We start from the raw sequence: 25,002 nt of genomic DNA, 5'->3' as shown, positions 1-25,002 counted from the left end.
CATTAGTAGTTTTGAAGGAAAGCAGGAGGTGAGGTGAGATTTTGGCAAGCTGAACTACCAGTGGGTGCAATTGCAACATCACTAACAAAAGCCAATGTGGGTTATGGAATGCAGACAAAAATAACAATCAAAGGCTCTTGACATTGTTGATACTCTAATATTAGGGCTTTCTTCAAGAATTGAACTCAGCATTTTCCGTGAGATTTATGGTTGAATTGAATGTTTGTTGTTATCTTGAAGTAGTAATGATAGTTGTAACAAAACACCCACTATGATAAATCCTGTAGTATGTAAATCTTGAGTTGGAAAGGAAATAGATTTCTAGAAACAATAAAACTATACTAAAGCTATGTGTATATATTTTGTGTACGCAATTTAGATATACAGATAATGTGTCATTATATAATTTGATGATATTAAATAAAAAGTAAAATAATAACCATTTATATGATGACACATTATCTGTAACACTAAATTGTATATAAAAAATGTATACACATAATATTGTTCATATAGAAAAATATATTATTGGGGTAAAATTAAGTTTATTTCTAAATTATAATTTTGTGGGATTCATTACTCTTTTAAGATCTTATAGAAAAGAAAATTAAGATTTGAACTATTCAATTCACGACATTATAAAGGAAACAATTTTATTAAATATTAAATCATTAATATAATTGGACAAAACTTTTCTTTTATTGGCTGTAAAATTAATGAGAACATAGATCAAAGAAAAAAATGTACAGAAAAGTTTTTCTGGTTGATAAGTGAACAAAGACCAAAAAAACTGTATATTCAAAATTTACTTGTGGAAAAGATGGAGCCAGGTCGGATTTACGTAATTATAAAATATACTTAGCCCTATTGGTCACCTTCCGTTGTAGTCTAGGTGGTTAGGATACTCGGCTCTCACCCGAGAGACCCGGGTTCAAGTCCCGGCAACGGAACTGATTTTAAACAAATTTGGTCAATTTTTTTTTGTTTCCATCTATGATCAAATTTAATTTTTTATTTTTTTACAGCAAAATAACCACAAGAAAACCACCTTATAATGGAAGTACAGAAACACAAATAAAATTCAAATTCAGCTTTAAAAAAAAAAAAAAAAAAACACGGAATGAAGCTCAACCTTTTGTATTATCCTGCTAGAAGAACAATTTTGTTCTTCTATCATGCGGTTTGAATAATGACCTGCAGTAGCTGTTTATAGTTACAATACAACTAGGCACAATTTCGCATTGCCATTATTGTTTCTTCAACTAAGCTGCTCTAATGGGTTAAGTCATTGGCCCTCCCCGCAATTCAGTAACTTTTAGAGCTAAATTTGGATGTACCTTCACAAAACTCTATCAGACCAAGGATGAGGAAAGTAGAAGTGGTTTGGCAGCAGAAGCTTCAAAGCCAAATTTTGCAGGAACAAGAATTGCACTCCCAGGCAATGAACTCAAATCATCTGTTATAACATACAGAAATATCAGCTCCCTTGACTGCATGAGGAAATATTTCCCAAAACTATTTCATATAAATAATTTTACTATGCTCTTTCACTTGTGCGGGAATGTTTAGCACTCTATAAATTATGGCATTTTTCTAGTAGGATTTTTGTTATAAGTTTATAACGATAGGTCACCGCGTAGAAGTCTATCACGTCCATTCATGTCTGACATTCCCAAATAAGTTCTTCTCTTGTTTCTGTAACTTTTACCTCGTATTCCCTTTCCTTTACGACCTGAAAATATCACATACATGACTACCAAGAAGCCAACGCCACAAAATGCCCATAATGCAATAGCCCAGAACCTCAAAGAACCAAATAACCCATCTTTTACTGCAGGCAGAGATGATTCCTGAGTATCAATTCCACTATCCCTGCCAAGTTTCCAGGAAGTTACAGCTTCCTTTTTCATATCAGAATTTGACTTGGATAAGGAACTGGGATCAGAGCAGTTCCTCCTTATATGATGCAACTGCAGTGCTTCATTGAGTTTCTTTCCACATTCTATACTAAGCAGGTCTCGTTGCAGGAGTTCCTCATCAGCCTGATTAAGTGTTGACGGATCTGGTGGGTCAGGAAACTGTGCCCAGCAATTGTTGACCACATCAACAGATCTCCAGTTTGCCTTGTCAAAGCTCCAATTACCAACTCCAAATTCCAACCCATAGTGGAAAACTCTGTAGTTGACCCCGGGTTCAGGAATATATCCTGGGTATATCAATATCTCATTGCTTATGAGATGCCGCAGTTGCAACTGCACAAGGAAAAACATGACCAAAGAAACATGATCTCAAATTTACAACAAAACACATTATGAAAACTAGAACAACAAAAATATTAACTCTAGTTGAAGGAGTTCATATCATCCAAAGACCAAATTATAGACAACAAAAGAATTAAACATATGAATGCCGAAGATGTAAGGGAGTCAGTTTACCACAATCACTTCAAAAAATAATGCTATCAACAGACTTTCTCAAACAAATATTGGATCTTCTCATAATGCTTAGAGATAACTATCTAGAAGGACTAGAATAAAATACCTCTGCAGCTCCAAATGAGTAACCATACATCTCACTAATCCATCCAGACTCATATATATCTCCAGTGATATTTTTGGCATAATGATCTTTGTCCGCACGAACCTCCTCAGTTTTATGCAGCCATAGCATAGCAAATTTCCTGAGATCATCTATATGCATAATAATTACACCTCCAACCTTGTCACATGCATCGGGATGGCTTGTATGGAGTTCCGCAAGCTCATTGTCACAACCAATGAGGTAGCTAACATGCATAAATTAAAAAAAAAAGGTATAGATACAAGCCAATTAATTTTGTAAACAAGAGACATATAAACAGAGTGGGAGTAGGGAAGGGGCATTGGGATACAAATGCATATATATTCTTACTCGTAGGGTGTCGACACTGGTCGGCCACGTGCTGCATTGAACTCCCATGGAGTAATTGTACCTCTCATTATCATGTCGGCATCTAGAATAACTATAAACTCAGCATCAACATTTGCATGATTAAGCCAGTGAAGGACTGCAGCAGGTTTATTAATTGCTGGATACCTGATAAGAAGAACAAAATATTAGTTTTTGCAACACTGTTTCATGAATACTGACATTCACTTCTCTTAAACTTCCTGGCTATTGTCCTCTTATACAAACTAACACAACTGTTGAGGAAAAGATGTTTTTAAATCTAATTACATAAATTCTGCCATTTTTTATGCTAGTATTTGCTGACTTCTAAAGGTTGTCTGCATATCTTGAAAATATGTGCATAATAAGTGGCTACTTTCCAGAATCAACATCCTTGATGTGAAGTAGGTGGCCTAGTTTCAGGGTTAAGACAACCTAGGAAGACTAAGAACATTCTAATAGAAGGAAAAAGAAGGGAAGTGAATCACCAATCGCCAGTAAGTGGATGGCGACTCATGGAAGGGACATAATGGGTGGGAGCAAGATCATGGCCTTTGTATTCCTTTAGGTCTTCATTGGTACAGCTGAGAAGTCGTGTGATATTTCCAGGTTGGCCACTTTGGTAAAAACTGTGGACAAGCCCAACAGTCTGCCAATCAAAGTAGGGGGTACATTCCGTGGAAAATATGGTATGAATTTTTGGATGCGGTCTCCCAGGTTCAACTTGCTGCTCAGCTCCCTCAGTTTTCATACTATCAGGAGTCAGAAGTTTAGGTTGGGTTAGTTCAGCAAAAGTTCTGCTCTTTAGAAAGCTCAAGTACTTCGACCACTTTGGCTTAGAACATCCATTTGCTGCATGTTGCAGCAGAAGACCCTGATTTATAGTGTTGATACACTCTAAATTTAAAAATAACGCTCTCCTTTTATTTGGATCAGATTCCATAGCCCTTACCTGCACAAAGAAAAAATCTTAAGTTTCAATTGCCGATCATGGTAATCTTGGATGAAATTGTCATATACATTAATTTCCATATATAAATAAAAAGACCAAAACAACTTTGGGATCATTTTTTTCTAGATAATACATTCTGTTATTTCTTTCTAGGATCATATACCTGTCTAGGATACGGAGGTTCAGGAAAGAGCCGGCCACAATCATAGACAATATCATCATCATGGTGATCTAATTTACTAAAAGACCAATTTCCCACTTCAAATGGCAAACCATAGTGAAGAAGAATAGGCTCAATACCCTGTTGTGGAGTATAGCCAGGATAAATCATCAAGTTATCATTTATCTTGTGCCGAAGTCCAACCTGGAAAAAGGAAAGAGCATAATTAAACTAAAAAGAGAAACAAAAAGGAATTGAAAAAAGAAAAGTGTTTGGCTGGCAATAAAAACAAACAAACCAACTTACTTCTGCAGCACCAAATGAGTAACCATACATCTCACTGATCCACCCTTGTCCGTAAATGTCACCTGTTATATTGGTTGCCCAGTGAGATCTGTCATCACGAACTTCTTCTGTCTTTGAAAGCCACAAGGGTGCCAATGCTCGAAGATCATCAATGTGCATGGCCAAAAGTCCACCAACTTTGTCACAGAAATCTGGATGCTTTGTGTGCAACTTTGCCAGAATATTATCACATCCGATCAAGTACCTGAAAAAGCACTTAATTACATGAATGCATACTGACAGCCACAATCACCACAACGGACAAAAATGAAAAATGTGAAAACTATATACAGTTATTTAATGCTAATATTGCACAAACAGCAAGTCCTAATAAGCTTCATATGGGAACATAATTCAAAAAGTGAGAAGGAAAACATCTCAAGTTCTGAAATCTCATAACACAGTGTCCTAAACAGTGCTTCAACAAAGGGTAAATGAACTGTATCCCTTAAACATAGATTTTTCTTAAGTATCAAGTGCAAAAGTTACTATAAAAAATTCTCAGAGGTATTCAAAAGACTCCTGTCTGGTCAGCCCTGGTTGTAGCCTATATGTAGCCAGAGCAAAAGCATCTAACAACTAAACATTGATAAAGTTGTTTTTCAAGAGGAAATACTCAATTGTGAGACTGAATAAGTTAAATTTCACAGGAATATAGATACCCGTAATAAGCCGCAACTGGTTTGCCTTTTTCTGCACCAAGTTCCCAGGGTATAATTGGACCCCGTATTATCATGTCTGCATCCAGAATTACAACCCAATCAACATTATCTGCATCTTTACTATATTTAAGCCAGTGGACGAGTCCAGCAGGTTTGTTAATAGCAGGGTACCTGCAGATCAATACATAATAGCTTTATCAGCTTTCTTCCCTCTTGGGAAAGGAAACTACTCGATCTTAAAACTCTTCATTTTATATCTTCAGAAGAAAAAAAAATAAAGAATGAGCTCCAAGATTAGTGCATCAACTAGCTAATCAAGAAAACATAAATAACAGAAACACAGCCTCTAGCAAAGAACGCTTATGATTAACACAAAATTCAAAGCAAAATATAAAATGAAAGAGCATCTGTAAAAACATTAGAGATAGATCAGATGCAACAACAAACAAACCAACCCAGAAAGTAAAAGCTCAAATTCTGATCAAAACCAAAACCCAAAAAAGCTAATGAAACAGAGAAAGTACCAGTCACCAGTTTTGGGGTGTCTACTCATAGAAGGCACTTCAAGAGTAGGAGCCAAATGCATCCCTCTGTAATTCTTCTTCTCCTCGTCCGTACAACTGAGGAGTCGGGTTATGGGTCCGGGTTGACCGGACTTCTTGAAGCTGTGCATCAGCCCCACCGTCTGCCAATCAAAATAGTTTTGACATTCCACCGAGAACAACGTGTGGATCCTGTAGGGAGCCTCTTGCTTATACGACCCGATAACAAACTCGAATCGCAGTAACACCCACACAGTCAGAGCTAAAGCGAAGATCTTTGCCATTATTGCTCGAAATTCAGGGCCTAATCTCTAAAGGGTACTGGCTCAAAGATCTGAATTTCATAGCTTCAGTGAAGATAGACGAAAATTAAGAAGTCAAAGGCTGATTATTATCTTTTTAGAAAAAACGACCTTAGCAAGTGAAGTGACAGTGGGCTGTGATTAATTGCATGAGCGAATAGTACTTAAAAAAATTAATGACAGATTGTATTATGTTTGATAATGATATAATAAATGAATTAAAAAAATAAACAGAAAACATAGAAATGTAAGCAGAGTTGTTGAACAACTGGTTCAAAGATAAGGACAGAGATGTTGTCCGCGAGGAACTTCAGGTGCTGACGCGGTCTGAATTGCGAAACCAGAGTTTGATACTAAATTGCAACAACTTCAACTTCATCTTAATGATATCATTATTAAATTAAGATGGTTAAGGATTTGAGACCTACGAGGTCAAACACCATGGACTATTAATAGCCCTAAATACTGATCTTTGTATTATAAAAGCTTTTAATCGAATATATTAAATTGTGATTGTGCTTAATCCGTGGGCAAATATTTGAGGCGAACGAGGTCAAACACCATGGACTTAAGGTTGTAAATATGGGTACTTGTAGAAAATTATTTAACCAAACTGGAGTCTCTTAATTTGAGTGATTAAAGTATGATTGTGCTTTATCCAGGGTCAAGGCAAGTGCTTGGTTGATGTATGTAGAGCACCGCATTGTGATTTCGTGGTGGATTCTGCACCACGGAAAACTAAGTTTAATCCTGCAGCTATTGCTTGGAATCAATATTTGTGTGAGGTGGTCTCTAAGCAATCTTATATTGTTATTGATCCCAATTTTTTTCTATCACCCATTTGATAATTTTGTCCAGAGTCTGGCTAATAGTTGTTTTCCTGTCAATGAGGGTCCTTTAGCAAGCCATCTTCATGGTAAATTTTTATTTTAACAAAAGGTAACTATTGTCCCATTGCATACCTTTGTCTTGTTTATGCTTCAGGGGCACCTAAGAGCTGAAACTCATTTCAGAAAGCAAACAGAAAAGAAGTCTTTTTGGTTGGGAGAAGAACAAGACAGTCGGCTAAAAAAATTAATGATTGGCATTTAAGTGCCGATTCATTTACCGCATTTGGGCACCGAAAGATATGCCACTCAAGATTTCTTTTTAATAACCAGGTTTAGTTGGTTACTGATGAAGTTTCTCTGACATCACTTTTATCGAAGGAATCACGGGCCTCATGATTATGATGGTTGGAAGATGATTTACCTCTTTTTGAACTGGAATACATTGTACATCAAATATATGTTCCTGCTGAACTATAAACCCTGAACGTTAACAGTATTGTCTTACTAACATACTCATTTCGTACATTATTCATTACTGCATTGTCCTCGCAATATGAATGCCTGTGGAAAAGAAACTCCATTGAGTTAGTCTATATACTGTTTTAGTAATAATGAGGTTTGAATTAGATAACTTGGACAGGCAAATGGAACTGTTTTCATTTTGCGCTTTCTTATGAACAAGAATGAGACTATCTTATACTTCGAAAAGTAATAACAGTTCTTCTTAAAGGTGAAGCAATGGATGTCTTAATTTTCAGTTACCTGGAGATGAAACTTAAGTTGCTTCTTTCTTTGGAGGTAGCTGATGATGGGTCACTCTTGGCAGGTGATCAAGGATTTCTCTAGAGTTGAGCAAATTATCTTATCAAAACCGAACCTGTCAAGTATCTGCTATTGGTCCAATTCCTATCCGAAACCTATAAAATCAGGTAGGTTCTGGTTCTAAATATTATGGAACCAATAGGTTTTAGGTCCAATTCCAGTTCTTCCCTCTAAAGAATTGAAACCCACTTCAGAAACCCAAATTTAAATGTAAAGTCGCGGGTCGAGTACCCAAGCTGGCTTCTGTTTTTAATTTTAAATTTTCCAGGTGAAATTAATAGCAAGTCTTAAATAAGATGAACTAATTCTGTTATACTTTTTCATTTTTCTTTTTTGATATAGTATACGATTCATAATTAATGTTCATCAATTTAAACAGTCACAAATTATACCATTTTCAAGCAATGGTTGGAACTTGCAGCTGGAAATAGTAGTGATTATCTCAATTCCACTGGGAGTAAGATACTAGCATGAAAAGCTATTTTCATATGAAATATTATAAAGTGAAGCAGGTTTACGTCCAAGTTGAAATTTATGAGGTTCCCATGACAACTTTTTGACTTGAATAGACTCTAGAGCCCGTGATTGCTCTTCCAATTTTCTAGACTTCATTGCAAGCTGTTGACTTTATCCCCCCTGCTTCCAGACAGGTCAAAAAATAAGGCAGGTCTGGCTTTCTTTAGCACCATATTAAACGAGTTTCAACCATGTGGCCAATCAAGTTTTGAACAAGTTTAGCCAATGGATTATTGGATGGGCAAGTTGAACCAGTCAAATCACGTGGGGTCGCGGTTCAGCCACCGCATCAGTCCAATCAAACTATCATGCTGTGGCATGGCTTTGCAAGTATTAGAACTTGAACCTAATCCCCCTCAATGGCACATGGTCATGCGTGCCACACAGCCAAATTTGATCGTAATTTCATATTTAATCATTAATTGAATCCATGAATATGCACTACATACCATCAGACATAATTTTATTTGATTAAATATTATTTTAATATTTATTTAAATAATTTGTTGATCTAAAAATCAATCAAAAGATCTAAACCAACCCCCTGATTAAGTCAATGTCTGAAAACTTTAGTTTCATCTATTAACCATACAAAACTTTAAGAATCACCAAGTTCAAGATCATATTTTAATCACAGAAATGCTTCACAGAAGTGATATTATTAACTTCAAGCATGTGGAAGTTAACCTGTTGGGGCTAATGGGTTAAGCTGAAAAAAGACCAGAAAAGGAACACGAATTGTTGTTAATCATTGATGTTATCCAGTATAAAGACCTCCGGTACATTCGAGAGACATTCAGTTTGCATATGGACCCTAGAGATCCTTGATGGAGCCATCTTTGTAACTACTTTTCTGGGAGTTTTTCTCCCTGGAATGTTGTCTGCGAGAGCTTTGAGGATGAGTGAACAATAAGACATGTCCACCAGCCTATTTTATTCCATTCCTTAAGTGTAGAGATTAAATTCAATGGAATAGATTTTTGAAAAAGAAAAAGGGTGCTTTGATTACAAAGCAATGCCAAATTGGGAACAATGAAAAAGAATCAGTAATTGAAAATTCTTCCAGCATAACAACCCTTGACACCACATTGTGCACTGCACTTAACAATGAAAAAAAAACCCATCTTGCATAAGTGAAGAGATTATACTGCTCAATCTCCTGCTCAGGCTGTCTTGCTCGTTAAGGATGATATATTCTTCTCAGTAAATTAGAAATTTCACAAGGCAGGGTACAATAGAATGGTTGATCGGATGTTACGTTGTTTATCAAACATAAAATGCATATTTGACTGCAGATTGCACTATTGCAGTGCCATTTCTATAAAACTCTTGCCGAAGTAGAAAAATTCAGGCCGATGTTGTCAGCAAAAGGTGCAGACTACAGAGGGATTTTATCCCGGAATCTTGTAACTGAAACAGAACAATCAACAGAAAGCTAATTGAAGTTTCTGTTATGCCATTTCCCAGTTCATTGTTTCTCCAACACTATGAAATAATCAAGTCAATTTAAAAGAAAAAAGGGCCATGAAATTCAAAAGACACAACCAGTTTACAAACTCACAGCAGCCACACAACATTCTAGATTGAGAACTGCAGAAAAATGTGCCATATATTAAAAGTTGCACTCTTCAGCTCCAAAAAGAGAACTAAATTGCTGTGCACTCATCATCTGACCACAATTGAAGGAGAACCCGCTAAATCAAGTCTGATATTCCATCATTTTCGTTTTTGTGGATCTCGACTGAGTCCATGCTTCTTTAGTGTTTTGAGATAATTTCTCATGAGGCTAAACTTGTTGCTCCCAAGATAATAGAAATAATCCCATGGATAGATCCCAGTTTTATGCAAATCGTCAAAAACTATCCTGAGCCATCCAACCCAAAATTAAACATAGAATATGGTAAAATATATCTTATGATAAGCAGCCTTTCGGAGAAAAATTCAAGTAGTGATGTGACAGAACTCTAAATTAAGGTACCTTACCCCGTAGTTTCCCACAGGCTCAGCAGACATGATGCCAACATGACGCCGCCCAAATATTACCTGGTTCAGAAATGTTAAAAAATCATAAAGCACAAACACCAGTGATAGAAAAATAAATCACTTTAATTTTTGCATTGACAATGAATAAAAACACAAAATATCTGCCACACATGAAAAAGATAGTTGATGCACTTTATGTTTCCAGTAAAATTCATTCAGGTCAATAGGAAAAAACAGAAGTCCGTTTCTCCAATACACAAGCACTAGTACCTTCAAATCTAGATATGAAATCTGAGTATATGAGCCCTATACTGGTTTAATAGTCAGTATGGACACAAACAACAAGTAGGAGAAATTTGTTATAATACTAGTTTTCTAAGCAACCAATCAACCATGTGTTTAAGAAAGAATCAAAACAGAAATAATCAAGAATTCAAAAGAAGATGAAAAATCTCCAAATACCTTTTCACCCCCAACTGACCTAATCTTGCCATCAACTGCCGGGCTGTATACTCTTAGAAATTCAGCTGACAAACTAAATTTACTACCATTAGCATATTCCAGTTCTACCTGAAAAGAGAGGCCAAGTAAAAGAGATACAAATAAGTGATTGATAAAAGCTATAAAATTATTGTGATTGCCAAACCAAACATAAAGGATGATCCACACAGCACAAGTTTTCCGCAAGATTTACAAGAAACTACTACTGGATTGTAATGCCTGAAACCTAACACTGAAGTAAATGTGAAACCGCATTCCTCCACTCCCCTGTTCAAATAAATTAAATATCGCAATCCAACAACCTCCTAAGGTTCCTCAATTGATTTTTAAAAAGTTCTAATTTTTAGATTCCACGATAGCTTGGTGAATCTGTCACTTAGAAAAGAAATAAACTCCAAATTTATCACACACTTGCAATTTAAAACCATTTCAGACCAAAATTTATACTGTCACTGATTAGCTGATCAGGATATTCTACCAAGCTAACCATGCAACAATAAAGTTTTTCGTGTCAATTAAACCAAATAAATAGCCTAACATTCAGTTTTGGCTCTCAAATTATTTTAAACAAGCGAAGAGCATTCAACACATTTCTTCTAAGTGCTTCCAAAATGCTGACAAGACAACACAAATAGCAACAACTGATGTTTAAATAAATTAGGAGCCAAAATTCTCATATGGTATTATCATTTACTTAAATAAACTAAGAAATACAAAATGAAACAGAAAGTAAAATCAATATAATCTTAAAGCAAGCATTTTTAACCCACAAGTTGCATACTAAAACCATTAGAAATAGAGATATAGATGCAGAGAAGTGCTCACGTTCTTGGGTGCGTTAAGAGAGAAGCGAGTGACACGTGGAGCATCCGCGCTAGTACACATCCATCGTATCGCTCTCTGAATCGCTAACATGTTGCTGTTCTTCTCCAACCTCAATCTTTCTTCTCTTTCTCGCTTTGATCATGCCGTGAATTTGCAGGCCGAATCTTAAAACCCGAAAAGCCCAAAATCCGGCCTGTAATATACGCAATTATGCCTTAAGTTCCTTACATTTGTTGGGCTAATCGCTTTATATTAAAAGGCCTACAAAATTAACCATGTAAATTCTTCTTCTTATAAACTAATTAACACCCTCTTATGTTTTTTTAAATGGCCAAATACCCATTTCTCGCCCAAGGTTTGATGAAATGATAGGTCCACCTTTCAAGTTTCAAAAAGCCAGATTTTAACCCCTTATCCACTTTCATTATTGAATTCTGTTAAGTGAAAGGATAAGAAAGTTATTTTCAAATAGATTTTCTATTTTCTCTTATTATTTCTATGATCTATTTTTCCCTTAGATTTTTTTTTCCTCTTTATATTTTCTATTTTTCCTTTTCAAAAGTTTGAGGGGTAAAATATCATTTTGAGAATCATTAGAAGTGTTAATAAAAATTTTTAGGGGTTTTTGGAAATTCAAAAAAATTGGGGCTTTTTGAACTTTTAATATACTAAAGATAGTTTTTTTTTTTAAAAAGACAATTAAACTTTTAAATAATTGACTAAAATAAAATATTCTAAAATTTGTTAAAATTTTTATATTTTTTAGAACTTTAGATAATAAATTTTTAAACTAACAAGGATGTGTATATTAATGGTGTTTTTATAAATTCCTTTGAAAGGAAAAACAATTATTAAAAAAAAAAACCAAACAGATTCATTAATAGTAGTAAATGACGAGTAGAAATTTAACATTTTAAAACTTAAAAGAACTTATTAATTTTTCAAATTTCTGGCGAGAAATAGTCATTTGGCCTTATTAATTAGTCTAATTTTCACTCTTTGTTTTACTAATTGATTGAAGATGTATTTAGGTTCTTCAGTTAGTGGTTCAATGTCTTAATCTAGGGTTGGACTCGAATCGAGCCACTTCGAATTGAAACTCGAGCTCAACTTGAAGGATCCTGAAACGAGCCAGCCTTATACAAGCTCGAGTTACTCGTCAAATTTTTTAATTAAAAATTTGATACAAAACTATGTTGTTTTGATAATATGAATTAAAACAATGTTGTTTTAATAACGAAAAACAAACCGAATTCTAACTTAACTTTCACAAGCTCGAGCTCGAACTCAAACTCAGCTATATATAAACTAAGCCGAGCTCGAGCTCGACTCAACTTGAATCCAACCTTATTTTAATCTATCATAGTAACAATAGATATAATAAAGATGTTACTTAATAATTATAATAATATTGTATAAAATAATATAGATTTCCTACTTGTAAGAAAGGCTAAAAGACTTATGCTCATCTACGGTTTAGTTTATTTTATAACTCTCACCTACAAAGTTTTAAAAACTTAAGTACCTACTAGTCATTCAACTTCTGTTAATATTCTCTGTTAAAGTTAAACGTAAAAATATTATTTAACCAGTCATATTAAAAAATATAAAAGTTTATATTATTTTCCCTCCTTTATCTGGAAAACTAATAATATTCCTATAAGATTAAGTTTTAAAAAATTACATTGTCCCTTGAGGGTTAACATTTTTCGACAATCTACCATCTCCATCCAATTGTCTTCTCTTCTCATGACTGATGCAATCCATCTTTGACTGCCTTATTTTCCCAATTTTTATCATCTTTGGGTCATCATTGTCATTGACCAGAGAATAAAAGCCCCCAATCATCCTTTGTCTGGATAATAAAAGATTTGTTGTCCAAATGAAGACGAATTGTCCAACCAAAGAGAATTTATCTTCATTCAGGCAAATCATCAAGACAAAAAAGTCAAAGAGAGAGTCTTCGTCGTCAGAGAGAGAAAAAGAGGTGTTATTGTCCATCATCGACAACAAAGAAAGAAGATGACTTAGCTAAAGTCGGTCACCGAAGAATAGAAGGAAGATTTTGAAACCCTATAGGGAAAATGTAACTTTTTAAAACTTAAACTTAGAAAAAATTGTTAATTTTTTAAACTAAAAGAGAAAATGATACAAATTTTTATATTTTTTAATATCACTAATTAAATAACGTTTTAACCCTTAATTTTAAGAGAGAATCTTAATAAAAATTGAATGACCAATGAATATTTCAGTTTTTAAAACTTTGCTGGTACACATAGGTACAAACTAAACTTTGGGTGGGAATATGGCTTTTGGCCTCTAAGAAAATTTTAGCGGTGTAAATTCATCTACGTGGGCGGCAACATTTATTATGGGCGGTGTGGGGCGGTGAGATTTCCCTATATAAAGAGGCCCCCCCATTTTTCACTGGAAAGCTTGTGCACCCCTTTACTTGCTTCAGAGATTCCATCCTCCGTTTTCTTAAGAGCTTCATCTTCCTTTTTCTGTCTTCAATTATTAGTTGTCTATTTATGTTTACAACAAATAAGAGTTTTGTGGAGGTCTTTTCTCCAATTTAAGCTAATATAAAAACTAATCTTCATCTCATCATTATGTCAGTCATCATCAACTTTTTAATTTTTAATTAATTAAGCTGGTGTTTATTATTAATTCAAGTATTATATTCCAAAGCTTTGAGACCGGAAAATAGACTTTAAAATTAGAATCAGAATTGATTATCCCTAATATAATTATATTTACCATAAAATGATAACGATTCCGGGCCTGGGAAATAGAGTGATGATGACACAGTACCCACCAAATGCTCTAATTTAGTCATTAGCAAACCCCAATTAGAAATTACTCACCACACCAGCCTCCGGTTGATTCACGATGTGTTTTTGCAGGGATATTCTCAATAATGGGCGCATAATCTGTCAGAAATAGGGTGACTGACACCCCCCTTATTATAGCATAAACGATATTTTTTCACCTAAATTATAATTCTATTAACAAAAAAATTTATAGTCATTTTATTTTCTAAATTTACCCAAAAAAAAAAAAGGTTGGAGCTGAATCTCTACCACCACCACCATCAAACTAAACATCGACAGATCACATTCCTTTAATAACAATTCCACTCTCACCGAGCAACAAACAACAACTTTATCACATCACTCAATCACTTTATCTTGTAAGCCCTATCATCACATCGTCATCTTTTTCAACTATCACAACCTCTACCAGATTTCACTTGATCATCTCACAAATAGCTCTTTTCTCTAGTGTTGGAGTCAAATTGTGCTAACTTGAGCTCAAAAATTGGTTCAACTTAATTCGATTTGATTTGAATTCGTTTATTTTAAATATAAACCAAGTTTGAGTTAAGAGGTTTAACTTATTTAAAAATTGAACTGAACTCGAGCTAAAAAAAGTTTGACTAGATTTGACTTATGAGCTAAAAAGATTTCTCAATTCGATTTGAACTTGACTCATAGCTAAGTTCAAATTATATCAAATAATTATTAAACAATGTCGTTTTATGAATGAATCATGAATTTGAACCACATATCTAAGTCATAACTTCGTTACAAATCTATATTGGGTTTATAAGTGCAAAGATTAAAATTCATATTACACAAAATTAATTAACTTATATTAAGGTCAAATTCACATACGTATATACCACTCACTTAATTTTATTATATATGAGACTCTTTTTCTTTTTATTTGAGTCTCCAACACCTCCGCTCAAGTGCAACCACCATATGCTATTAAACCAACCTTTGACTCAGCTGATTTTTGGTTGGGTGCATTATTACTTGTATCCAAAAATATTTAGAGCTGTTAGGTCAGCCGTTTGGCTTGTGCTCACCATATCAGAAATATATATTGGGCGTACAAGTGTGAAAATCAAAACTCATATTACACAAAACCAATTGGCTTATATTAAGGTTTAATTCATACACTTATATACCACCACTTTACTCAATTTTATTATATGTGAGACTCTTTTTCTTTTTACTTGAGTCTTCAACAAAATTTAAACCATAAATTCGAATCCAACTCAAACCGAATCATTTTCATTTAAATCAAAATCAAACTCAAACCACTCTTAATGTTAAATTCAAGTCAAACTATTTTTTATTCGAGTCAAACTCAAGTCAAAGAGTGTTCAGACTTAGCTTGGTTCGTATCCACCCCTACTTCTCTCTTTGATCCTCTTTCACTTTGGCTCTAATGAGCTAGTTTGGGTGGAAAAGTATGATTTATATATTTAAGGGGTACAAACATTTTTAGGTTAAACCTTAAGTAAGAACATGTAATTCAATCTTTTAACTAATATATTTAGAGAAGAATGTTTTTTAGTTGATAATGACCGACTTTGTAGAATATTAATGAGAGTATCGTCCTACTCAATTGTATGTAATATTTATTAATTAATTTGCTTTATACTATATTTTTATTTTTTTTTTTTTTTTGGAAAAAGGATGAGCAGTAACTTGCCTCTTGAAGAAGCAAAATCCATTATAAAAAGTGGAAAGAAGAAGAGATGCAACCTATTGGATTCTTAAAACAAATGTTGAATTAAAGAAAACAACTCTAAATTATTGGTATGCATAATTTCATATAAATAATATTATGGTTAATTAAGGACAGTGACCATAAAATTGAAGTAATTAAGTTTGTCAACATACCAATCAGTAGTAAAAATCATAGAGAAAACAAGGTTAATTAATTAAAGCAACAGTTCCATGATTGCAAGGATCTTCATAATCTGTAATAAGCCTGAAATTGAATGATCACCATGATTATAATCTTCATCAGTTTCTCTTCTTTCTGGTTAAATTATTTTCCAAGAAGAAAGAGGGTTTCCTTATATTTGATTGAAGCAGTCCCATGAGAACATCGAATCCACATTTTCCATCCATTGCTGCAGCGAATCTTCTTGCTGATGTAGAGAAGACGACACACACATTGAAGCACTGTTGTTGATGTAGTAATTATTTGAATCTTCCCAGGAGAAACAAGATGCACTGCCATTTGAACTGCTCGAAGCTGTGTTGGTTTCTTGGTTAAACAAAATCGACCCCATCTCCAAATTTCCACACAACATGTCGTAGTTGTTTAAAAGAGAAGCTGTGTCATCCATGGTTATTAATTTCGCTTCTTCTTTTACTTCCACTTTCTCTTCTGGAATATTAATTTCTTCTTCCACTTTCTCTTCTGCAGGAGTTTTACTAATATTCTCTTCAATTTTGTCGATGGGCTTGTGCGTCACAGGGTCTGAACCCAGGAGCTTCAACCTCTTCTTAATCCGAGTATTCCAGTGGTTCTTGATCTCATTATCAGTTCGACCAGGAAAATGTGAAGCAATCTTCGACCACCTTCAAATGCATAATTAGAAGAAAATTAATTAAGCCCTAATAATTCAGAGAAACAAGAAAGCAGAAGAGGATGTTATTAATATAGTTTATCACTTAAAAAAAATTTTAAAATAATTTATCTGATACAGCAATCAATTATTTATATTTTTATTAAAACAAATAAATTTATAATTTTAATAATAAAAAATAATTATCAAACAATTTATTCCTCATCATTAAAAGATTTTATTTATAAAAAAAATTTATTATCGCTCACTATTATAATTTTTTTTAAATTAAAATTATTATCATTATTAATATTTTTACTGAGGAAAAGTATTATCAAAATTATAAATTTAGCAAAATTGTATTTATAATAATAAAACATTTATCTGCCCATTAATTTTAGTATCAGTACCTGTTTCCAAGACGAGAATGAATCTGAATAATCTGGTCCTCTTCAGCTTCCGTAAAAGCACCTCTCTTCAGGTCAGGTCTTAAATAATTAATCCATCTTAATCTGCAACTTTTCCCACATCTTAACAAACCTTAATCACCATGCAAAACACCAACATTTTTGTTAATAACTCAAACCCATCACCCTAAATTTCAATAAAATAGAAGAAGAATACATATATAAATACCTGCAAGCTTGGGAACCCTTCTCCAGCAATGAATACCGTTATACAGAATGAAGTTCATAAGCTTATGATCTTCTTCAATCGTCCATGGACCTCGCTTCAACCCAATCTTATCACAACAAGGTTGCCTTCCCATTTTCACAATAGCCAAGAGTGGGAAAATACGTAAAGGAAATGCTTAAAAAGCTACAACTTATAATGGAAGCAAAGATGCTGCCAGTTCATCAACTCTTAAAAAAAGAAAACCCTGTAGTTTCAGAGGGGAGATAAATGATTAGATGATAAAAGCAACAATGGCCACCACAACCCGTATTGAGACAATGGAATGAGTCTCGAAAATGCACAGGAAAGAAGAACCAGACAACGTGGTTGACAAATTTTTATTCTTTCAGATAAAGCCTTCTCTTATTGGCATTGAAAGACACTTTTATTTTATTATAAGATAATAAACTAATATGGTTCCATGGCCCTCTTAAAAGGCTGGCCAGTTTTGTCGTTGGAAGCGACTCTTCTATTTTTTAGAGAGACTGAGAGATGCCTTCCCCCTTATTGTGAAACTGTCGTAAAATTCCAACAATGGATGCACTTCATTGGAATCTTGATTGGTCAATTCAATTGCTTATGACTTGTGAATAGTTTTCGGTCAATGTTTTTTAGTGTTGATGTTATTTGAGAGACTTCAGTTAAAATTGGGATCCAACTAATTAGTCCAAAGACTTATCATCAAATTAAGCTGTCATTGAAACACACCCAGATGTTCTTTTGAAGAAAATTTAACGCTACGTAATTAGGCATTATCAAAGGCTTCATTTAATGGCTGATATAAGATAAATTCTTTGTGGGTTTGTAGTTGACCTAATGTGTAATATTGCCGGACCAAGACCTAGGTCTATCCTTTAAGTTAATTACTAAGAAACTTAAGACACATGCAACAAGGGAACCATGAAAGACCTTTAAGAGGAAATGATGTTGTTTTGTTAGTCTTTTTGTTGTGTTGGCTTTTTCAATCTTACTTAGAATATGAGCTATCCTTCTCGTTGGCAGGGGGGAGCTTAGGTTATTTCTGAGTCTTTTTCTTTAGATCATTTCCTTCTTTTTGCTAATATGTACAATTACTTTAAAAAAAAAAGAAAAAAGAAACACAAGGGAATTATAAGATGGGAACTAGGAATTAGCTACAAAATGTGTTGATCTTCAATAGAAGACAGCCAAGTTCTGCCAAATTAATGACTTAATAAATCTAGATGAAAAAATATTAATTAATTAAGCAAATCCACTGGCTCTTCACTTCAATCTTTTACTACATGAAAAGGGTTATCAAGTTTATAAAAATGCTGTAATTACTCTAGTTAATTAATGAAGATTAACCTAAATCTTTACTAAAATATATATCTTCTTCTGGGTCCATTTGAGTAGGAAAATGTCCCGAGGGCAAAAGAATTGGAAATACAAAGATGGGTGCGTTGGTTCATGCACATAAAATCAACGAATATTCCCAACTCTTTGAAGATTATTGCACATGCTGTCAAATGCATGAACTTCAAGTTTATTTTGAATTGAACGGGCGTTAGGGAGCATGCAAGACATTAGCAAGCTTCTTGTTCTCCTAATAAATTATTATTGATAAGAGTCAAAGCCAAATATGTCAATATGTGAATATATGAAATAAGTACACAAATGATATATCATATATAATTAGATATTATTTTATCTGTAATTCAAAATCATTCAATAACATAATAATATATTATCTATATACTCAATATATGTATCCAAAATATATACAGATAGTTTTCTTTCGAATATATCATTACAATCAACCTACAATAATATCGTTTTGCCCTGAAAATGCGACTTTAAAATATTATATGATCTCTCCATGTTGAATACCTCTTATATGATTTTAAATTTCTCACAAGAGATAGATTTAATTTATTTATGACCATGTTAATAATAATAATAATTAAACCCCAAAAAAACAATTATTGATATTTCCATCACTGTTTTTTTTTTTTTTTGGGTTTAATTAAAAATAAAATAAAAAAGAGATATTCTAAGACCGAAGACCAAGATTGGTTGTGAATGATTATGATGTTAGAGTAAATAAATAACTGATATCTCTTAATATAAAATAATTTAGAAGAGGCGTATGAATAATATTGGATATTATAAATATAAATAAACTTTTTAGTGCATCGATTCAAGAAAATTATCTTTAATAAAATAATTAAAAATTTTCCAGTAAAGAGAATCTTTAACAAAAGTTAGGGGAGGTTAAAGTGATAAAAATTCATCTTTAAAGCTTAATAAAATAAATTTAAAATTCAAAGGTTATAAAGAAACTATATATTAGGGGTTCATTACACCTCTTGACCCATTCGTGTGTGCGGTTTGTCCTTGCCACATCGTTGAAACCTTGTTGAATGTGCTAAATGAAGCTCATGTTTGTTATGACATTATACACTTGAAGCTCAATGGCATCGTGGGAATATTACAAGACAAATCTGAGTTTAAACCTTATTTTTCTTGTTAAGACCACTCATGTAGAAAGAGATTCGAAATTACATATTCTAGGTCTTATATAGTCGGATTGAATCGGATATTTTTATAAGAAGTTTTACGTTCACAAAACTTCATTTCAATTCTCCTATGGCTTTCTAAATAAATACACTTAGCCGAATTATAAGATATGTATAATAACAAGAAGAATTAATAATCTATTACTATTTAAACACACAATTACTCCAAATTAATTCCGAGAAAAACTTAACTTCACCCTAACAAAAGCACGAATTACAATAAGGAGAAGTATTGTCTTTTTTTTCTAAGAGTAGATTCGGATAGAATTTGTTTGAGTTTGAGTTTAAGTTTGACTCAGACGAATCTGAAACAAGCTAAGTTCAAATGAGCTTGAACACGAACTTTGAGGTGTTTAGCTTATTACGCTTGCAAGCTACAAATTTTGATACAAAACGACATCATTTTAATCAATATATATTAAAACAATATCATTTTCATAATGAGCTAATTAAAAATTCAATTCGAATTTGAGTTCATTTGAAGTGAGCTCGACGAATTTTATGCAAATCAAGCCAAACTCAAGCTTAGGCAAGTTTGAGTTTAGCTCGACTTAACTCAAATCTATCTCTATTTTCTTCCCATCTTCCTCCTCTCCAGATTTTCAAACAGTTGCACCTCTTTTCATTGAAATCATCTTCTTCATGTTCAGTATCAACTGTTATGAGGCTTTTACAACTCCACATCCACTGAAAATCCTCTCTTATTTTCGCCCTAAACTCTCTTGTTCTAAACCTCTTTAAAGAAGCTAAAAGCTTCGACCCATGATCCTTCAACTCACCTCCCAAACATATAAGAATGATACTATAAACGTAACTTGACTCATTGTGCCCTTTCTCAGCAGCCCTCTTCAAGCAATTTAATCCGTAATCTGTATTTAATATGCTGCAATATTCGTACATAACTAGTCTGTATAGCCATTCTGGGTTTCCACTTCGTTCGCAGCGTTTCAAAAACCTGAGGGCTTATTCATTTTTATTCCACCAACGAAACTTGTCTATGGATGCCTTCTCGAAAATTAAATCATCGTCTGATGAATGGAGAAAATATTTACAACTCAACTTGGCATTCATAAGATCGGGTAATGACTTTGAGGCAACGAGAGCAAGAATCGTAGTAATCACCTCTTTCGGAAGACATTCTATGGACGTACCCACTGTGTTTCCAGTTTTTACACTTCGATTCAATATTTTACTTCTTCCAAAAGCCATTGAATTTAAACCTGGACTCAAACTGAAGATTTGATAAACATATAACACACAACACCGATTCATACTTAGAAAAGGAAATATCAATACGGTTCCTCATGGGTTTGGGATTCATGCATGACAGATAGCGGCCATATCATCCTTTTTTGACCTGGAGTTAATATTCTGAAATTGGCAAGCTTATAATTACTACTCAAAGATCAAAATCCAAGAACTTGGAATAAAAAGATGAAAATGTGAAAGGGAAGCCACTTTGGACTTATCCAATTTACTGATTGATGAGTTAATTATTAGATTTTAGATTTGTCTAGGGGCGATCCGGTTTGAGTAAAGTCTTTGTCTTGAGACGATCTGAGTCAAATAATATTTTTTATTTTCAAAAATATAGATATATTAAAAAAATTTAAATTGTGGTCTAACTCATAAATACCTTTCGTCTTTGACAGTTTAATTCAAATAAAATTTCTCGTTATAAAAAAACGAAAACTTAAATAAGAAATTGCTTGGTGAATTATTGTCCACCTACAAACATAAATAAGGGAACAATTTCTTGATATAAACTTTGGAAAAGGACTGCCCATTATTAAAATATCAAACAAACACAACTTCATGATAGAAACTATAATATCAAAGATAATGTTACATTTATAAATACACTGTATAAATTTATTCATACAATTTAATATAATATAATAGTATCTGATTGAATAATTTTGAAATTAAAAAAATAAATAATCTTATCACTTAATCATATTAATTTATAGAGTAATACTATATGTACTTACTTTGAGTACATAAATAGAGACACTTATATATGTCATCACATGATTTAATATATTTTATTATTAATTTAAAATCACTTAATTACATAATAATACATATCAAATATATATTCATATGTGTATTCATAATAAATATATATAATTTTATTTTTATGTATTTTTGCCAGTTTTTTTAATTACTTTTGGGATGAACATTCAGAAAAGTATTATCAAAATCTTCAACAAATAAAACAATGAAACATTAATAAAGTAATAAAAATTATATTATTTTATTATATATCTTATGGTATATATCTTTTAAAAAAATAAAATAATAAAAAATTATAAACACTCTTAAAAATTTTAAAAATTTTAATTATGTTTTTTGATATTATTTTTTTTTTAAATATAAATTTATATTAATAATATTTATTATATTATATGACATTTCTATTATATTATATTAATAAAATATAATTTATATCATTTCTAATATATTTTATACCATATCATAAAATATATATCATTTTCAATTGTACAGCCAATATATGGAAAGCAGGTGTCTATTCTAAGCATTTACCTTAAAAGAAATAGCATTATTGATTATGAGAAGAGGCCATGCTGTCCCGTGCACAAATCCCAAATTATAGCCGTTGCGAAAGGGTTCCAATATCAATAAGGCAATACATTCAAAATAATTCGAACGTTATCTCATTCTGTTCTCCCATCCCAACCAACCGAACAGAGAAGAGTCTCAGAAAATGGTTAGGGAAGAACCGAGTCAAAGTCCCCAAGACCCAAAACAAACTAACCCAGTCACTGGAAATGGCCAAAATGGTGAGAGTCTGTTCAGCCCCAGATTCAAATCTGTGGCTGCCATGGCTGGTTGGGACGAGGAGGCCATTCTTGTTGCCGCCCTTGTTGTCGAAGACACGCCTGTTCGGGAGTCTAAGCACAAGAAACGATCTGATCCGTTATTCAAGTCTCCGCACTCCAGTTCACGAAGGTATAGTTGTGTTTGTTATAAGAAAGAGAAATTTTCCAGATTTCTATAATGAAATAGTCATACCCAGCTAATAGATTTTAAAAGTTTTGGTTTCTTTAATTAGTTCTGTTATTTTATTAGAAAATAAAGGAGATTTTTTTGTGATGGAGTTTCAGGAAACGTAGAGCTCCAAGAAGGAGTCCAGTGTCGATTCCTCTGCCCGTTTTAGACCTTGATGAAGAAGAAAGTGCCAAAGAAGGTAGATTTTGACTTCTTTTCTGGAGATTCTGTCTGTTTTCTGATAAACATAAAAACTAAAGAAAAAAGATTTCTTCTGGATTTATCATTATTATGTAACAGAGAAAGAGATTCAGAATGTAGAATTGAAAGAGAAGACAACGAAAGAGGAGAAGAAAATAAATGAAGATGAATTGAGTGAACAGAGCTCTAAAGTTTCTTGCTCAAATTCGGTTCTCCCATGCATGGATAAACTGAGGGAAGAACTTTCTTGTGCGGTGAGAATCTTTAAATTAACATTTAATTACTAGTTTAAAAGGGCTTCAATTAATTTTTATTAACTTTGTAATATTTGGCAGATATGTCTGGAGATTTGCTTTGAACCTAGTACCACAACTTGTGGACACAGGTAAATATCAGATACTTGTTAACAAAGTGTCAAGATTCCAACAATTTACTATTGTGTTATGAATGTGCTTTGTTCTTTTTCCAATAATATTGTTCTTTTAAAAAAACCACCTCAAATTTCATATCCCAAGTGATGTGTCATCGTAGAAATATTGTCATATAATAACACATCATATGGGATGTGAAATTTGGGATAAGTTTTTCTGCTATATTTGCTTTTGTTTAGGTCTTGAATTGTAGGCTTCAGATTGGTTTCTTGCTTTGTAGAGTTCATCTCCCTTATTTGAATGATTTGTAAGTGGGATTCGGCATTGATAGAAGTTAGGGAAGGAATATTACTAGCATAATGAACTTGAACATGAATACATTGTACATTTATGCTTGTGTTTCCTTGTTTTACAACAATTATCTGTATTTGTCTGTAGTTTCTGTAAGAAATGTTTGAGATCTGCTGCTGATAAATGTGGGAGGAAGTGTCCAAAGTGCAGGCAGCTAATTAGGTAAAATTGATCCACCATTGTAAGCTAACTAGCCACTTGAGTAAAAGGCAGTGTGTTTTATACAACTTGCATGATTTTTGCAGCAATGGAAGATCTTGCACTGTGAACACAGTTCTTTGGAACACAATTCAGCTTCTGTTTCCCCGAGAGGTTGAAGCAAGAAAGGCTGCTGGAGCTTTAAATAGCCAAGAAGCTGATCATGAAAAACTACAAAGAGGGATTCAGAATAATGTCAGGACTCGAAATTTGAGACCTTCAACTGTATCAAACAGGGATTCAAGTACAAGAAGAAGAGAGATATCAAGCCAAGATGAGGGTGAGGATGCTGAATTAACTCAAGAGTTGTTGAGAGAAAATGGTTCATTAAGATTTTATAATAATATAAGGACACGTGCATCAAGTATGAGGAGGAGCATAGCAAACCAAGATGAAGTGGCCGCATTAGCTCTACGAATGGAAAGGGAAAATCTTGCACGACTAGTAAGTAGAAATGCAAGTGTAAGAAGGAGAAACACAAGAAGCCAAGATGATGGAGATGCTGCATTAGCTCTAAGATTGCAAAGAGAAGAGTTCATGGAGGCCTCTAGAGGAACTGATGAGCAGTCTGGCAGATCTATTTACTTGGCTAGAGCAAACTTGAGAGCCATGGCATCCAGAGCATTTAATAACCGAATGAGAGGCCGCCTATCATAGATCAAGGACACCCCTTCCACAATTGGACAAGCTCATCCTTCAATCATCTTGTAGAAAATATATGCTAGAAAAATGTCTGTCAAACTCATCTCGTTGTTGTAGCTTAATGTTTAGGAGTGTAAAGAAAAACGTATGAGCAAATGACGTTTGCTTTTGAGGTAGAGAATGTGACTTCTGCTAAATTTATGACTCAAGTTTTTGGCCTTTTGATTGAATTTCCTGCAAACTTATGTTTCTTTGTCCATCACAATTTGCTAA

At 33.3% G+C, this 25,002-nt stretch overlaps 4 protein-coding genes and 1 non-coding gene across 7 annotated transcripts; 2 read left to right on the top strand and 3 right to left on the bottom strand.

The window, feature by feature from the left end:
- The first annotated feature begins 877 nt into the window (after positions 1 to 877).
- On the top strand, positions 878 to 950 carry TRNAE-CUC. Its single transcript has one exon. It is a non-coding gene; the product is annotated as a tRNA-Glu (tRNA).
- Positions 951 to 1,121: 171 nt separating this feature from the next.
- Positions 1,122 to 6,250, bottom strand: LOC123224339 (peptidyl serine alpha-galactosyltransferase-like). The gene is made up of 8 exons (XM_044647975.1): positions 5,572 to 6,250; positions 5,048 to 5,218; positions 4,347 to 4,590; positions 4,044 to 4,244; positions 3,417 to 3,880; positions 2,911 to 3,075; positions 2,542 to 2,785; positions 1,122 to 2,252 (listed from the first exon to the last, which is right to left on the bottom strand). The coding sequence occupies exons 1-8, from the start codon at positions 5,871 to 5,873 to the stop codon at positions 1,617 to 1,619; spliced, it is 2,427 nt and encodes an 808-aa protein (XP_044503910.1). The 5' UTR covers positions 5,874 to 6,250; the 3' UTR covers positions 1,122 to 1,616.
- Positions 6,251 to 9,495: 3,245 nt separating this feature from the next.
- On the bottom strand, positions 9,496 to 11,584 carry LOC123222861. Of its 3 annotated transcripts, none has more exons than XM_044645848.1 (4): positions 11,369 to 11,584; positions 10,505 to 10,612; positions 10,043 to 10,102; positions 9,496 to 9,918 (listed from the first exon to the last, which is right to left on the bottom strand). In XM_044645848.1, the coding sequence occupies exons 1-4, from the start codon at positions 11,456 to 11,458 to the stop codon at positions 9,838 to 9,840; spliced, it is 339 nt and encodes a 112-aa protein (XP_044501783.1). In that variant the 5' UTR covers positions 11,459 to 11,584; the 3' UTR covers positions 9,496 to 9,837. The 3 variants fall into 3 exon arrangements, with proteins under 3 accessions (XP_044501783.1, XP_044501782.1, XP_044501784.1); XM_044645847.1 differs by having other exon boundaries at positions 9,496 to 9,923; positions 10,038 to 10,102; positions 11,369 to 11,579; XM_044645849.1 differs by having other exon boundaries at positions 9,654 to 9,923; positions 11,369 to 11,580.
- Positions 11,585 to 16,106: 4,522 nt separating this feature from the next.
- On the bottom strand, positions 16,107 to 17,511 carry LOC123224412 (myb-related protein 315-like). The gene is made up of 3 exons (XM_044648066.1): positions 17,379 to 17,511; positions 17,153 to 17,282; positions 16,107 to 16,755 (listed from the first exon to the last, which is right to left on the bottom strand). Exons 1-3 carry the CDS (start codon positions 17,509 to 17,511, stop codon positions 16,245 to 16,247), a joined length of 774 nt encoding a protein of 257 aa, XP_044504001.1. The 3' UTR covers positions 16,107 to 16,244.
- Positions 17,512 to 22,606: 5,095 nt separating this feature from the next.
- LOC123223680 (E3 ubiquitin-protein ligase RNF168-like) lies at positions 22,607 to 24,959 on the top strand. Its single transcript, XM_044646990.1, has 6 exons — positions 22,607 to 22,927; positions 23,083 to 23,165; positions 23,267 to 23,421; positions 23,503 to 23,552; positions 23,977 to 24,051; positions 24,135 to 24,959. Exons 1-6 carry the CDS (start codon positions 22,683 to 22,685, stop codon positions 24,742 to 24,744), a joined length of 1,218 nt encoding a protein of 405 aa, XP_044502925.1. The 5' UTR covers positions 22,607 to 22,682; the 3' UTR covers positions 24,745 to 24,959.
- The last annotated feature ends 43 nt before the right edge of the window (positions 24,960 to 25,002 follow it).

This window comes from Mangifera indica, chromosome 8 (genome assembly GCF_011075055.1).
Source record: "Mangifera indica cultivar Alphonso chromosome 8, CATAS_Mindica_2.1, whole genome shotgun sequence".
NCBI classification, from domain to species: domain Eukaryota; kingdom Viridiplantae; phylum Streptophyta; class Magnoliopsida; order Sapindales; family Anacardiaceae; genus Mangifera; species Mangifera indica.
The sequence above is the reverse complement of the archived record's forward strand: the minus strand, read 5'-3'. Positions and strand labels throughout refer to the sequence as shown.

Excerpts from the sequence above, each read along its gene's own strand:
- LOC123223680 (XM_044646990.1), top strand. The coding sequence starts at position 22,683 with ATGGTTAGGGAAGAACCGAGTCAAAGTCCCCAAGACCCAAAACAAACT. Across the intron at positions 23,166-23,266 it reads AGAAGAAAGTGCCAAAGAAG|AGAAAGAGATTCAGAATGTA; the intron begins GTAGATTTTGAC and ends ATTATGTAACAG. Across the intron at positions 24,052-24,134 it reads AAGTGCAGGCAGCTAATTAG|CAATGGAAGATCTTGCACTG; the intron begins GTAAAATTGATC and ends TGATTTTTGCAG.
- LOC123224339 (XM_044647975.1), bottom strand. The coding sequence starts at position 5,873 with ATGGCAAAGATCTTCGCTTTAGCTCTGACTGTGTGGGTGTTACTGCGA. Across the intron at positions 5,219-5,571 it reads CACCCCAAAACTGGTGACTG|GTACCCTGCTATTAACAAAC; the intron begins GTACTTTCTCTG and ends ATTGATCTGCAG. Across the intron at positions 3,076-3,416 it reads CATCCACTTACTGGCGATTG|GTATCCAGCAATTAATAAAC; the intron begins GTGATTCACTTC and ends TCTTCTTATCAG.
- LOC123224412 (XM_044648066.1), bottom strand. The coding sequence starts at position 17,511 with ATGGGAAGGCAACCTTGTTGTGATAAGATTGGGTTGAAGCGAGGTCCA. Across the intron at positions 17,283-17,378 it reads AAGGGTTCCCAAGCTTGCAG|GTTTGTTAAGATGTGGGAAA; the intron begins GTATTTATATAT and ends ATGGTGATTAAG. Across the intron at positions 16,756-17,152 it reads CATTCTCGTCTTGGAAACAG|GTGGTCGAAGATTGCTTCAC; the intron begins GTACTGATACTA and ends ATGCATTTGAAG.
- LOC123222861 (XM_044645847.1), bottom strand. The coding sequence starts at position 11,458 with ATGTTAGCGATTCAGAGAGCGATACGATGGATGTGTACTAGCGCGGAT. Across the intron at positions 10,613-11,368 it reads CTCTTAACGCACCCAAGAAC|GTAGAACTGGAATATGCTAA; the intron begins GTGAGCACTTCT and ends CTCTCTTTTCAG. Across the intron at positions 10,103-10,504 it reads GGTCAGTTGGGGGTGAAAAG|GTAATATTTGGGCGGCGTCA; the intron begins GTATTTGGAGAT and ends TTTCTGAACCAG.